Source organism: Cetorhinus maximus, chromosome 23 (assembly GCF_964194155.1).
Source record: "Cetorhinus maximus chromosome 23, sCetMax3.hap1.1, whole genome shotgun sequence".
Taxonomy (NCBI): domain Eukaryota; kingdom Metazoa; phylum Chordata; class Chondrichthyes; order Lamniformes; family Cetorhinidae; genus Cetorhinus; species Cetorhinus maximus.
In genome coordinates, this window is record NC_135901.1 from 26,966,239 (window position 1) to 26,981,327 (window position 15,089).

A 15,089-nucleotide genomic window follows, 5' to 3' on the forward strand; every position below is an offset into this window, starting at 1 on the left:
GATCTACCTGTAGTGGTAGGAAAAACACTATTTACTGTCCAGGATAAAATAAATGTCCTTCATCAGCTTTTGTGGGTCATTTCAGTGGAAATGTGCACTCCCAGGCTCAAAGAGCATCAGCCCACTGGAAGCAAAGTTGTGAGACCGGCCAGTCCAGCAGAAAGAAACCCTCCGACCCTCCCACTTCACCAAGTGTCAGAATGAACATGGTTCAGTCCTGGATGTGATTAACAGCAGCCATAACAGCAGAATCCAACCCCTGTGATTACTTGTGAACTCGCTGGTGTCTCAGCAGGTGGGATGACCGAGTAAATCCCATCCCACACACAGGGCACATGAACGGTCTCTCTCCGGTGTGAACCCGCTGGTGCGTCAGCAAGTTGGATGAATTAATAAATCTCTTCCCACACTCACAGCAGTTGAACGGCCTCTCCCCAGTGTGAACCCGCTGGTGTGTCCGCAGGTTGGATGGATTAGTGAATCCCTTCCCACACATGGTGCAGGTGAACGGCCTCTCCCCAGTGTGAACTCGCTGGTGTGTCAGCAGGTCACATAACTGAGTGAATCCCTTCCCACACATGGTGCAGGTGAACGGTCTCTCCCCAGTGTGAAATCGCTGGTGTATCAGCAGATTGGATGAATCACTGAATCCCTTCCCACACTCAGAGCAGGTGAACGGCCTCTCCCCAGTGTGTACTCGCTGGTGTCTCCACAGACTGGATGATGTACTAAATCTCATTGCACAGTGCGAGCAGCTGAACGGTCTCTCCTCAGTGTGAATGCGCTGGTGGAGCATCAGTTCTCGAGAGCTTTTGAAGCTGCTCCCACAGTTAGAACATTTAAAGGGTCTCTCAATGGTGTGAGTGACATGGTGTATGAGCAGGCTGGACGATTGAGTGAATCGCTTCCCACACACGGTGCAGGGGTACGGCCTCTCCCCGGTGTGAAGTCGCTCGTGTGTCAGCAGGGCAGATGTTTGAACGACACAGTCAGAGGAGGTGAATGTTCCCACTCCAGTGTGAATACCCTGATGTGTCATCAGGTGGGCTGCTTGAGTGAATCCCTTCCCACAGTCAGAGCAAGTGAACGGCCTTTCCCCGGTGTGAATTCGCTGGTGTGTCCGCAGGGTGGATGAATCACTGAATCCCTTCCCACACACAGAGCAGGTGCATGGCCTCTCCCCGGTGTGAACTCGCTGGTGTCTCAGCAGGGCAGATGAATGACTGAATCCCTTCCCGCACTCAAAGCAGGTGAACGGCCTCTCCCCAGTGTGACTGCGTTGATGAATCTCCAGCTGAGATGGGGACCTGAATCCCTTGCCACAGGCCTCACATTTCCACGGTTTCTCCATGGTGCGTGTGTCCTTGTGTCTCTCCAGGTATGACTTTCAGTTGAAGCCTTGTCCCCACACAGAACATGTATAATGTATCTCCTCACTGTGAATGGGGTAATGTTTTTTCAGGTTGTTTAAAGCTCTTACAACAGTCAGTGCACAGGAACACTCTCATTTGGGTCTGTGTGTGTGTCTTGCTGCTGTACCTTTTAAAGCAGACAGAAGTGATTCCTTTCTCCTTCCACATTGAAAACCTAATGATATTCAGGTCCCGATAAATCAAGCGACTGTCAGATCTTGACATGAAATTTGGTTTGAGATTTCTGAATGACAATCGTCCCCTTCGAATACCCTGTAAAAGGAGTTTATAAATGGCATCACTGTCAGTGCAGCACAGAAATTCAAAACAGACAAATCCGGATTCTATGTATCATTCCTTCCCCCTCACTCTTCAGAAGTCAATCCCAGGCACACTCTCCATTCTCACTCAGCTGTACTGAATATACACCCTCCCAATGCTCCTGAAGGAGCAATTACATGCTGATTGACAGGTCCTTTGTCACTGGTTCATATCCTGATGGGACAGACTCGATTGCTCGACATAGAGTCTGCATTGACTCGAGTTGCTGAATGGACTCCTTCTGTGCTGTAATGACTCTATGTCTATAGCTACAATACTATGTTACAAGACCAGAAAGAATACAGCACCATAAATAATTTACATAAAATATGTGCCATATAACAACACGAGACATATCTCTGTCCTATATTAATTTACTGGCCCCTTAAATGTCACCCATCTCCTGGGGAAACCACCCCTTTAATTGTGAACATTAGGAAAGAGACCATCCTTTTAGCCAGACAAATAAATGTGTCAAGCTGAGGGAGCAAAGGATGTCAATGTCTTTAAGAGAGAGAGAGAGAGAGACCTGGGCCAACCTTTCCAGAGTCTGCACCCTCCCTGGATTCACTTCCTTTCCCTTCAGTTCCTGCAAGTCAACAATTTCCCCCCAGAATGAGAAAAGAAATGGAAAGGGGGAGAGAAGAAAGTGTTTTACTCACAGATGTTGGACACAGGAGGAAGTTTTAGTCTGTGTGAAGCTCAATCTTAATTCACACAAAGCCCGCGCTCTGATTGGCTGGAGGACCAGAGTCCTTCCGGTCAACCAATTCTTCCCATTCGTCAATTCCACCACCCCACCCCACCGCGCCGAAGACAATGGAGTAGTGGGGAGCTTTCGTGGGCCCGGGAGACCCTTTGACCTCCATGACAAGTTAAGCGGTTGGCCAATGGAAATCGCATTTCGCCGCGCATGCGTAGCTTCCACTCTCCCTCCGACATGCGCAGCCCCGGGGCGCCCGCCCGCGCGGCGGATAGACCGGTTTCCCCAGCGCGAGGAATTGTGGGATCTGTGGTCGCCATTACTCATCCGGAGCCCAGTCTCCAAACTCCTGGGACTGGGATGGCGCAGTGAACCCACCCTGAAAAAAAGTACATGTGGGAAGTTACTCAATATGACTGTGTCGCCCCCTTAGCAAAACAGTTTGTTAACTTCAGGTGTAAAGGTTTAGACACCTGGGTGACATATTGGGGAGGGCAATAGGTGAGTGTGAAACTGAACCCGAAAGTCAGCACCTTCAGGCGAGGTGAATTGGACAAAAAGCAGGAGGAGGATAGTAGGATGAATTAGCGTTACAATCAATAGGGAGGAGGGAGTGTGTTGGGGACATAGATTTACAGTTTTGAGAGGGAGAAGCATGCTTTCGGAAAACCAAAATTGTCATTTCAGAATTTCTCTCTGTACTTCTGCTTCAGTTGCATTGACATCACAAACGAACATCCGCATTCCACCAATATTTTGTTCTGATGTTGAATGAAGGACAGATGTGGCCAGGATGCCAGGAATAACTCCCTTGTTCTCCTTCAAAATGGCATCATGAGATCGATGAGCAGAGGGGGATTTACAGACAGTAAGCTCAAACCAAACATCCTTTCAGCATCAGACAGAATCACTCGATTCACAAGGACTTGAATATCATCAGCCTTCGAATCTAGAAGTAGAAATGTTTTTCTGTTTCATCTGTGGGAAAAATTTAAAATGTGTGTGTGAATGGAAAAGCAGAAAATACAGACAGGGGGTTGAGAGTGTTCCAGTGCACTGGCAGTGGAAAAAGCTTTAACAGTCTGAAGAAACATTGCACCATTTAGAGTGGGGAGAGACCATACACATGTGGATATGCAGGAACTGTGGGAATGGATTCAGATCTCCATTTGCACTGGAAATTCATCGATGCAGTCACACCAGTGAGAGGCCATTCACCTGCTCCATGTGTGTAAAAGAATTTGCCCGTTCCACTCACATGCTGTTACACTCACGAGTCCACACGGGGAAGAGACCCTTCACCTGCTCCTTGTGTGGGAAGTGGCAAATTCTGCCAGCCCACAGAGCCAGCAGTGAGGTCGCACTGAGGAGAGGACGTTCACCTGCTCCATGTGTAACAAGAGACTCATTCAGTCATCCCACCTCCTGATACAAAAATCCAATCACACAGGGGAGAGGCCATTCATCTGCAACAAATTTGGGAAGTGATTCAGTTGGCCATCACCCTGCTGAGACTCCAGCAAGGTCAGCAGTGCTTGGATCCTCCTGTTATTGCAGCTGCTAGTTATAGCCAGGACTGAACCATGTTCATTCTGACATTTGCTATGTCGCTTTATGGCAGTGCATATGTTCCACATGAGCTTCCTTCAATCCTACTTCATCACCCTTCCCTATCAGCAGAACCTTCTATTCCTTTCTTTCTCTTATGTTCATCAAGGTTCTCCTCCAATGTACCTGTCACTCACCTGAACTGCTTCATGTGGTAGCGAGGTCCATATTCTCACCTCCCTCTGAACAAAGAAACTTTCCTCCCAAATTCCTATTGAATTTATCAGCGGTTTTCTTATAATTATAGCCCCATTTCTGGTCTCGCCCACAAGTGGAAACTCTACGTCTCTACCTCAACCCTATCACACCCCTTCTTAATCTTAAATCCTCTACCAGATCAGCCCTCAGCCGTCCCTTTTCCAGATAAAAAAGCCCCAGTTTGTTCAATCAATCCTGTAACTTAAACACTCTCAGTTCTGGAATCAGCTCTGTGAATCTTTCTTGCATCTTCTCCAGTTCCTCTCTATCCTGTTGGATAATGAGGACACCCAGACTGTTTGCAGTATTCCAACTGTGGTCTAACCAAGGCTCAATATAGGTTTAACGTTTCATCTTTGCCTTTCAGTGCTATTTCTCTAGAAATGAATCCCATGTATGGGCCCCACAATTCAGGAAGGATGTCAAGGCCTTGGAAAAGGTGCAGGGATTTAGTATGGGGACAGGAATGAGGAACTTCAGTGATGTGAACACACTGGAGAGGCCGGGGTTGTTCTCCTTAGAGCAGTGAAGGCTAAGAGGACATTTGATAGAGGAGTTCAAGATCATTAATGGTTTACTTCAAGTAAATAAAGAGAAACTGTATCCACTGACAAAAAGGTTGTTAACCAGAGGACACAGGTTGAAGGCAATTGACATAAAAGCCAGAGGGGAAATGAGGAAGATAAATCTTTACACAGTGAGGTATTGTGATCTGGAATGCATCGCCTGAAAGGCTGATGGAAGCAGATTCAACAAAGGGAATTGGATAAATACTGGAAGGGGACTAGTTTGCAGGGCTGATGGGGAAAGGACAGGACAGTGGGACTAATTGAGTAGCTCTTTCAAAGAGCCAGCAGAGGCACGATGGGCCGAATGGCCTCCTGTGCTGTGAGATTCTGTGATCACAGATAAATAAATGTGTCTGTAATATCTACAGTGATGTCAATAATGTCTGGAATTCCCATCATTCCCCTGCCATCTCTTTGAAAGGACTCTCTGATTCATCCAACTGCTCTGCTCTTTCCCCACAGCCCTGCAAATTCCTTCCTTTCAAGTATTTACCATTTGGAAAGATACCATTGAATCTGCTTTCAGGCAGCTCAGAACAACTTGCTGTGTCAAAAAAATAAAATCTCATCTCCCCCTCTAGCTCCTTCGCCAATTACCTTAGAGGTACCTTTCTGTTGAAGAGCCTGCCAACCCCTCTCACCCACTTTCCCTGGTGGAAAGTGCAGAAATCTAATCATGAAAAGTCCACAAAAATCAAATATTTTTACTGATAAAACTTTATTAATGAAACAGAACATGGTTAAAAAAACTCAGAAAATTACTTCAAGATCAAAGACAACCAGAGTAAAAGGATGTGCACAATGTTCTGGACCCAAATGGTTTCTCTTCGGCTCCTCTGTACCCTGTCCCAGTGACTCCCCGCTTCCCAGGGCCCCAATGTTGAAGTTCAGCAGGGGAGTTATCCCCAGTGTCCTAGTGAAAATTTATCAATTAACATCACTAAAAACAGATCATCCGGTCATTAACGCATTGCTGTGATCACATTGCTGGGATCTTGCTGTGTGCAAATTGGCTGCTGCATTTCCTACATTTCCACAGTGACTGCACTTCAAAAGTACTTCTTTGGCTGTAAAGCACTTTGGGATGTCCTGTGGTCGTGATAGCTGCTATAGAAAAGCAAGTTTTTAAATTTAAAATTTATGTCACCTGATCTTGTTATCTGTAACTTAACTGATTTCCGCCATCCCCAACTTGCCATTTAATAAATTCACTTATGGTTCGGATAAGACATTGACTTATACAACTTTATGCGGGTGATCAGTCTGTCAAAGCGTAACCCTCTCTGGCTCCTTCTTTGACAGTAATTCTTGAGGAATTCGGCCTCAGGAGTCTGGCTCCTTCTTTGACAGTAATTTCCTTGGAACTAGGCCTCGGGAGTCTTCAGTACTTGGCTAGCAAGGAACACCTTCAGAACTTCTACTTTTATCCCCAAAGTGACCATTTCCTTACGTCAGAGTTGGGCCTGTTGTAACATGACAATTGGTCAATTTGGTTACGAGTTAAATTAATTGGATCCTCAATTACTTACGCCACCATCTCTCATTATCTTAGACAGGAAGACAATAGAACTGTTTCACACTATCCCTTTATCTGATTCTATACCATCACTTATTCATACAGATTCAAATTTTAAGGCTAATCAGAGCTTGAAGGTCTCTCTTGCCAGTACATTTCTCTTCATTGCACATTCTTTACATACACAGCAATGAACATTTTACATTTTTACAGAAAATAAAACTCCACGTTTTACTATAATTACTGATTCATTATTGATTCATTAATTGTAACTCAATTAAGGCTCACTACTTATTCAATCAACTATTACTGACTGGTCGCTAATTAATACAGCAATCCTTAATAAATACATTTGGTTAATACAAGATACACTGGTTCAAAAGGACAGTTTGTGGAAGACAATAGCATTTTTTCTTACTAATCCTGACTAGATTAAACAATGAGCTGGACTTTGGCAGAATATGATGTCCTGTAGCTAATGAAAGTTAGAAAATAATTTATTTGTTTAAACAATTTCTGCTAGTTTTGCAGTTTCTTGAAACATTTAGGTTCATATAGTGTTATTTTAAAAATAAAGATCCAGCCTTTACAATATGATTATCTATTACATTGATTCACTAATGAGAACTTAATCAAGGTTCATTACTGAATAATCGTTTGTATCATGACTGGCTTTTAATATGAAATCAATACATAGTTAATAAAGAAAAGTTACAGAGTGTGAAATGGCTGCAGGAAGCCACATGTTAGTTTAAAATGGCTTCCTTGACCTTGTTACTTATGACAGTGAATACAGTGTGAAAGTGATTGAATTCTACAACTAAACTTGATTACCCAGGGGTTCCTATACAGTTTTCTATGTTAAACAGTGACGACACTTCATTGGCTGTAAAATGGTTTAGGAGGTCCTGTGGTCGTGAGAGGTGCCATAGAAATGCAATTTATTTCTAATTGTTCGCAAACTTGGATATTTAAAATCAGGCCCCTCACCAAAATCATTGATAAAGATTGAGCTTTAATTTTGTGTAATAACCATGTCTTTGACACCATTTTGAATGCTCTGTGAAAATCCAAACACACTATATCCTGAATGATTTGTTTGAAAACACAGCGAGCCGTTGTGATTTGGAATTCGCTGCCTGAAAACAGTGCGAGCAGGAGGTTCAATTATATCTTTCAAAGGATATGGGACAGATTCTTGAAAGGAAAAGGAAACTGCAGGATAATGGGATTAATTGGAGAGCTCTTTCAAAGAGCTAGCATAAGCACAAAGGGCCAATTGGCCTCCTGTGCTCTATGAGTCTCGTGTGCATTTAAAGCAATTGGAACGGGCCTGGAACCCATTCCCTATGAGGGGGGTAGAAGCAGAGGTGAGGCAGTGACTTCAAAAGGAAACTGCATGGGCACTTGATCAAAATGAACCTACAGGGATAAGGGGTTGGGATGGGGCAATGGAACTGCTCGACAGAGAGCCAGCATTAACTCAAAGAGCTGAATGGCCCCATTCTCTGCCCTAATGAACACATGGGAGAAGAGCTTCAGCTGCCCCAGTCTCTCCAACTAAGTGAAGTCCCTCATCCCTGGTGCCATTCTCCTCAATCTCCTCTGCAACCTTTCGAAGGACTTCACATCTTTCCTAAAGTGTGGGGCCCAGATATAGGGTTTCATTCCAGAGGGATGGAATTGAAAAGCAGAGAGGTTATGTTCAACTTGTTTCGAACCATGGTTAGACTACACTGGGAGTACTGTCAACATTTGTGATCTCCATTTAGAAAAAAAGAAATAGAGGCACTGGAGAAGGGGCAACAAAGATTCACAAGAATAATATCAAAACTGAGAGGACTTAATGTGGAACTATCTACCACAGCGAGTGGTTGAGGTGGATAGCTTGAATACAATTAAGCGGAAGCCAGGTACATAGGCGAGGTAGAAATATGCACTCCCAGGCTCAAGGTGCATCAGCCCACTGGAAGCAAAGTCCTGAGACCGACCAGTCCAGCAGAAAGAAACCCTCCGACCCTCCCACTTCACCAATGTCAGAATGAACATGGTTCAGTCCTGGATGTGATGAACAGCAGCAACAACAGCAAAATCCAACCCCTGTAATCACTTGTGAACTCGCTGATGTCTCTGCATGTGGGATAATTGAGTGAATCCCTTCCCACACACTGAGCAGCTGAACGGCCTCTCACCAGAGTGAACTCGCTGGTGGATCTGCAGGTTGGCTGACTGAGTGAATCCCCTCCCACACACAGAGCAGGTGAAGGGCTTCTCTCCATTGTGAATTCGCTGGTGTGTCAGCAGGGTGGATGAATGACTGAAACCCTTCCCACACACAGTACAGGTGAACGGCCTCTCCCTGGTGTGAACTCGCTGGTGTATCAGCAGGGCGGATGACCTTCTAAACCTCTCCGCACAGTGAGAACAGCTGAATGGTCTGTCCTCAGTGTGAATGCGCTGGTGGATCATCAGGTCCTGAGAGCTTTTGAAGCCGCTCCCACAGTCAGAGCATTTAAAAGGTCTCTCACTCGTGTGGGTGACATGGTGCTGCAGCAGGTTGGATAACTGAGTGAATCCCTTCCCACACTCAGGGCAGGTGAATGGCCTCTCACCAGAGTGAACTCGCTGGTGGATCTGCAGGTTGGATGACTGAGTGAATCCCTTCCCACACACAGAGCAGGTGAACGGCCTCTCCCCGGTGTGAACTCGCTGGTGTCTCAACAGGGAGGATGACCTTCTAAACCACTTTGCACAGCGAGAGCAGTTGAATGGCCTCTCCCCGGTGTGAATGCGTTGATGAGCTTCCAGCTCAGATGGGAATTTGAATCCTTTCCCACAGTCCCCACATCTCCATGGTTTCTCCATTTGCTGGTATCTCTCCAGGTTCTACAAACAGATGAAGAATCGTTTGCACAGAACACGTGTACGGTCTCTGTCCTCGCTGTGAATGGTGCAATGTTTTTTCAGGTTTAAGCTCTTTCCACAGTCAGTGCATTGGAAGCCTCTCATTCGGGTGTGTGGGTCTCGGGCCTTTTTCAGTCCCCCTGATGTTTAGAACCTTTTGAAGCCGACAGAACACAGAAACATTTCCCCTTCTAGGTTCAAAGGATGTCAGACAGTTTCCTTCTAGATTCAAAGGCTAATGATATTCAGTTCCAAGGATGTCAAATCTCTTTAAGAGAGAGAGACCTGGGCCAACCTTTCCAGAGTCTGCACCCTCCCTGGATTCACTTCCTTTCCCTTCAGTTCCTGCAAGTCAACAATTTGCCCCCAGAATGAGAAAAGAAACGGAAAGGGGGAAACATTGATTTCCTCACAGATGTTGCCCAGAGGAGGAAGTTTCAGTCTGAAGCTCATTGTCCAACTTCCGCATTGTGACGTCCACAATGGAACCCTGCCTGAATCAGCCAATAGGAATCATTCTGCTCCGCGGTGACGTCCTCGGGTTCCAGTCTGCAGGCCAGGCGCGCGGACACGGGAGCCCCGCCCCTACCCATTGATACCCCTCCCCTTACCCCTCCCCTTCCCCCTCCTCGAGCCAAGGTTTCCAGGCAACCGGTTGACGGCTCCGGCCAGAGCGAGAAGCTGCTCGGAGAACTCCGGAGAGGGGAAGCTGCGCATGTGCGGGGGAGAGCCCGCTCCTTCCCTTCATGCTGAGGGAGTGACCAATGGGAAGAGTTGGAGGACCGGAAGGACTCTGGTCCTCCAGCCAATCAGAGCGCGGACTTTGTGCGAATGAAGCTTGAGCTTCACACAGACAAAAACTTCCTCCTGTGTCCAACATCTGTGAGTAAAACACTTTCTTTTCTCCCCCTTTCCATTTCTTTTCTCATTCTGGGGGGAAATTGTTGACTTGCAGGAACTGAAGGGAAAGGAAGTGAATCCAGGGAGGGTGCAGACTCTGGAAAGGTTGGCCCAGGTCTCCCTCTCTCTCTCTCTCTCTTAAAGACATTGACATCCTTTGCTCCCTCAGCTTGACACATTTATTTGTCTGGCTAAAAGGATCTGTAATAAAGTACATTTATTATTAATTCTAGTCCTGTAATATTGTACTGTAGCCATATATATTTCCAGTCATAGAGTCAAACGGCACAGAAAGAGTCCATTCGACAAGTTGAGTCCATGCCAACTCTCTGTAGACTAATCAAGTCTGTCCCATTCCCCCTCTATATCCCCCTTCCCCTGCAAATTTATTTCTTTCCAAGTCCCATCCAATTTCATTTTGAAATCATGAATTATCTCCACTTCCATTACCCTCGTAAGCAGCGAGTTCCAGATCATGACCACTTGCTGCCTAATTAAAGTTCTTCCTCAGATTCTCCCTGTCTCTAATCAGTAAATTTATGAAGACCCTCAACTCTTGGGCAAGAAGCAGTATGCATGGCCTGTTGATCAGCATGCAAGCAAGGGGGTGAAAGGTTATCAGGGGTAGGCGGGAATGTGGATCTTATTGAATGGCAGTGGAGGCTCGAGTGGCCTTCTCCTCATTCTAATTCGTATGTTTGTCTGATCACGAGAACAGGGAGGTTGTATATTAGGTACAGCAGAGTGAGAATGGAGGGACAGTGTGTGGGGTGAGATTTACACCTTTTTAAAAAATATTTGTTCATGGGATGTGGGCATCGTTGGCTAGACCAGCATTTATTGCCCATCCCTAATTGCCCTTTTTCAGACAACATTTAAGAGTCAACCACATTGCTGTGGGTCTGCAGTCACATGTAGGCCAGACCAGGTAAGGACAGCATATTTTTTTCAGTAAGGACATCAGTGAACCAGATGGGTTTTTATGACAATCGGCAATGATTTTGTGGTCATCATCAGACTTTTAATTTCAGATTTTTATTGGATTCACATTTCACCATCTGCCATGGTGGGATTCGAACCCAGGTCCCGAGAGCATTTCTCTGGGTCGCTGACAGACTAGTCCAGTGACAATAATGCTATGCCACTGCCTCCCCAAAATGAGAGAAGAAAGAATCTTCCATAGAAACTACAATTCTCTTTTCTGAATTTCTATCCTGCACTGACAGCGATGACTTCTGTAAACATCTTTCACAGGATATTAGAAGGGGAGGATTTATGGACAGAAATCTCACATCAAATGTCACATCAAGATCTGAGAGAGTCATTCCATTCATGGGAACCGAATGTCATCGGGAGAAATCTTTGTTTGCTCTGTCTGCTTCAGAAGATTTTAAACATCAGTGTGACTGGAAAAGCACCGAGACACACACACCCGAGTGAGAGTGTTCCAATGCACTGACTGTGGAAAGAGTTTGCACCAGTTACACAGCCTGAAAACAACATCACCATTCACAGTGGGGAGAGACCATACAGGTGTTCTGTGTGTACACGAGGCTTCAACTGACCATTAAAGCTGGAGAGACACAAGGATACGCGCACCATGGAGAAACCGTGGAAATGTGGGGACTGTAGGAAGGGATTCCCTTCCCCGTCTGCGCTGGAAACTCATCGACGCATTCACACCGGGGAGAGGCCATTCACCTGCTCCATGTGTGGGAAGGGATTCAATGATTCATCCCACCTGCAGACACACCTGCGAGTTCACACCAAGGAGAGGCCATTCACCTGCTCTGAGTGTGCGAATGCATTCAGTGATTCATCCGCCCTGCGGAGGCACCGGAGAGTTCACTCTGGGGAGAGGCCATTTATCTGTTCTGAGTGTGGGAAGGGATTCACTCAGTTATCCAACCTGCAGAAGCACCAGCGAGTTCACACCGGGGAGAGGCTGTTCACCTGCTCTGAGTGTGGGAAGGGATTCACTCAGTTATCCCACCTGCTGCGACACCATGTCACTCACACGAATGAGAGACCGTTTAAATGCTCTGACTGTGGAAGTGGCTTCAAAAGCTCTCCGGAACTGATGGGCCACCAGCGCATTCACACTGAGGAGAGACCTTTCCGCTGCTCTGAGTGTGGGAAGGGTTTTAGATGGTCAACAACCCTGCTGATACACCAGCGAGTTCACACCGGGGAGAGGCCGTTCACCTGCTCTGTGTGTGGGAAGGGATTCAGGCATTCATCCACCCTGCTGATACACCAGCGAGTCCACACCGGGGAGCGGCTGTTCACCTGTACCGTGTGTGGGAAGGGATTCAGCCATTCGTCCACCCTGAGAAAGCACTGGCATGTTCACACCAGGGAGAGGCCATTCACCTGTTCCGTGTGTGGGAAGGGATTCACTCAGTTATCCAGCCTGCGGAGACACCAGCGAGTTCACAAGTGATTCCAGGGGTTGGATTCTGCTGTTATTGCTGCTGTTAATCACATCCAGAACTGAACCATGTTCATTCTGACACTTGGTGAAGTGGGAGGGTCAGAGGGTTTCTTTCTGCTGGGCTGGCCGGTCTCAAGACTTTGCTTCCAGTGGCTGATGCTCTTTGATCCTGGGAGTGCACATTTCCACTGAAATGACCCACAAAAGCTGATGAAGGACATTTATTTTATCCTGAATAGTAAATAGTGTTTTTCCTACCACTACAGGTAGATCCAAAATAAATACATTTGTCTCTATTCCTTTGAGTCTACAGCACAGGGCCAGGCCAGTCGGCTCAATTGGTCTCTGTCAGTATTTATGCTCCACATGAGCCTCCACCCACCCCTCTTCATCTCCCCCCATCAGAATATCCTTCTATTCCTTTCTCCCTCATGTATGTATCTAGCTTCCCCTTAAATGTATTCATGCTATTCACCTCAACCACTCGCTATGGTAGCGAGTTCCACGTTCTCACCACTCACTGGGTAAAGAGGTTTCTCATCAAATCCCTATTGGATTATTGAACCCCTTCATCATCTTAAAGACTCCATCAGGTCACCCTTCAGTCTTCTCTTTTCTAGAGAAAAGCAGCCCCAGCCTTTCCTGAGGGTTAAATGCTCTCAGTTCTGGTATTATTCTTGTGAATCTTTGTTGCCCCATCTCCAGTGCCTCTATTTCCCTTTTCTAAATGGAGATGACAAATGTTGACAGTGCTCCCAGTGTAGTCTAACCATGGTTCGAAACAAGTTGAACATAACCTCCCTGCTTTTCAATTCTATCCCTCTAGAATGGAACCCTATATCTGGGCCCCACATTTTAGGAAAGATGTGAAATTCTTAGAGAGGGTGCAGAGGAGATTTTTTTTGGGTGGGGGGGGTCACCCGATGTTGAAAAAAGGCTGTTGATAGAGGTGCCACCCTCTTCTCGTCTGAGGTCTGAGTAGGTTCACTTTCCAGGAATCCCCTCTGCCCGTGAACTCCTCCCACCTGCCTCAGAATTGATGCCGGGTGGGAAACCGTCCTTAAGTGGTCATTAATTGCCTACTTAAGGACTTCAATTGGGGCAAGGGTGGGTGGGCCAGCCTCGGTCTTGCCCATCCCACCGTAAAATTGCGGAGCGGTCAGGATAGGTGGGAGGGCATTAGGAAGAGGAATTTTATGGGCCTCCCTGCCTACAAACCCGCTGGTGGTGGACTGCAAAATTCTGCACAATGACAGCTTCCAGATAGTTATAAAAACTCAATTGATTCACTCATAACCTTCAGGGAAAGGACTTTATCATCCCCTCCCAAACTGCCTACACGTGACCCTTGATCTACCCGTGCTTACCTTTTAATGTTCTCAGGGGAACTAGGAATGACATTCTCCAGGGAGCCCCCATTGATATCTCCCTCTGAGCAGCAACCCCAGTTTTTCCATCCTTCCCCTTCACCTAACTTCATACACAATGCACCTGTAGGGGGCTAATCAAACCATCCTAATTATTCCACGTACCAATACCCCTTGGGCTCAGCATGATCAACAATCATCTCACCTCTCTTCATTTTCCTCCAGAGTGCCAATTGGTTCACAAACAAAGTGTTACAAATTCAAAGACTACAGCCTCTCTCGTGTAATGAACTGCATGTAAGATGACTGCCTGCAGGGACTCCATCGTGGCAGAGGTCACATGACTACAGCAAGCCAGATAGGAGATTGACGAGAGTGGGATCGGGGATGAGGCACGTCAGTTAGTTGGAGAGACTGGAGCAGTTGTAGCTCTTCTCTTTAATTCAAATGTGCATTGGGGCAGATTTGGCCCATTGAGTTCATATTAGCTCTCTGAAGAGCAAACTATTCTGTCCTATTTTCCTGTTCTACCCCCATATCCCTGTAGGTTTATTTCCCTCAGGTGCCTCTTCAATTTACTTTTGAAATCATTCCATCATCTCAGCTTCCACCCCCCTCTTAGGAAGTGGGTTCCAGGTCATTACCACTCACTTGAAATGCTTACGAGGCTCGTAGAGCACAGAATGAGGCCATTCGGCCCATTGTGTACATGCCGGCACTTTGAAAGAGTTATCCATTTCATCGCATCGCCCTGCAATTTCTTTTTCAGGCAGCGCTTTCCACATCACAAAACTCGCTGTGTTTTTAAACAAATAATTCAGGATATAGTGTGTTTGAATTTTCACAGAGTATTCGGAATGCTGTCTAAGACAAGGTTATTACACAAAAATAAGACTTAATCTTTATTCATGGTTTTGATGAGTTAAACTGAGTGTAATATATCCAAGTTTGTGAACAATTAGAAATTAAATGGCATCTCTCATGACCACAGAACCTCCTAAAGCATTTTACAGCCAGTGAAGTACTTTTGAAGTGTAGTCACTGTTGTAATGTAAGAATCTGTAGATAGGCCTGGGTAGTCAAATTTAGTTTTAAAATTCAATCACCTTCATACCGTATTCACTGTTATAAGTAACAAGGTCAAGGAAGCCTTTTAA

The 15,089-nt window shown here is 46.0% G+C and overlaps 3 protein-coding genes across 3 annotated transcripts in view; 1 reads left to right on the plus strand and 2 right to left on the minus strand.

The window, feature by feature from the left end:
* LOC144697423 (uncharacterized) overlaps positions 1-15,089 on the minus strand; it is a 512,621-nt gene that overhangs the window by 221,148 nt on the left and 276,384 nt on the right. The gene's annotated exons all lie outside the window — the stretch shown is intronic.
* The window catches only part of LOC144697922 (uncharacterized), a 52,494-nt gene continuing 37,462 nt past the window's right edge, over positions 58-15,089 (minus strand). Inside the window, 3 exon segments of the mRNA XM_078569885.1 lie at positions 58-1,384; positions 2,674-2,815; positions 8,438-9,213. Coding sequence (XP_078426011.1) covers positions 266-1,384; positions 2,674-2,815; positions 8,438-9,213 — 2,037 coding nt within the window. The 3' untranslated portion in view covers positions 58-265.
* LOC144697130 (uncharacterized) lies at positions 11,361-13,052 on the plus strand. Its single transcript, XM_078568969.1, has one exon. The coding sequence runs from the start codon at positions 11,732-11,734 to the stop codon at positions 12,572-12,574; it is 843 nt and encodes a 280-aa protein (XP_078425095.1). The 5' UTR covers positions 11,361-11,731; the 3' UTR covers positions 12,575-13,052.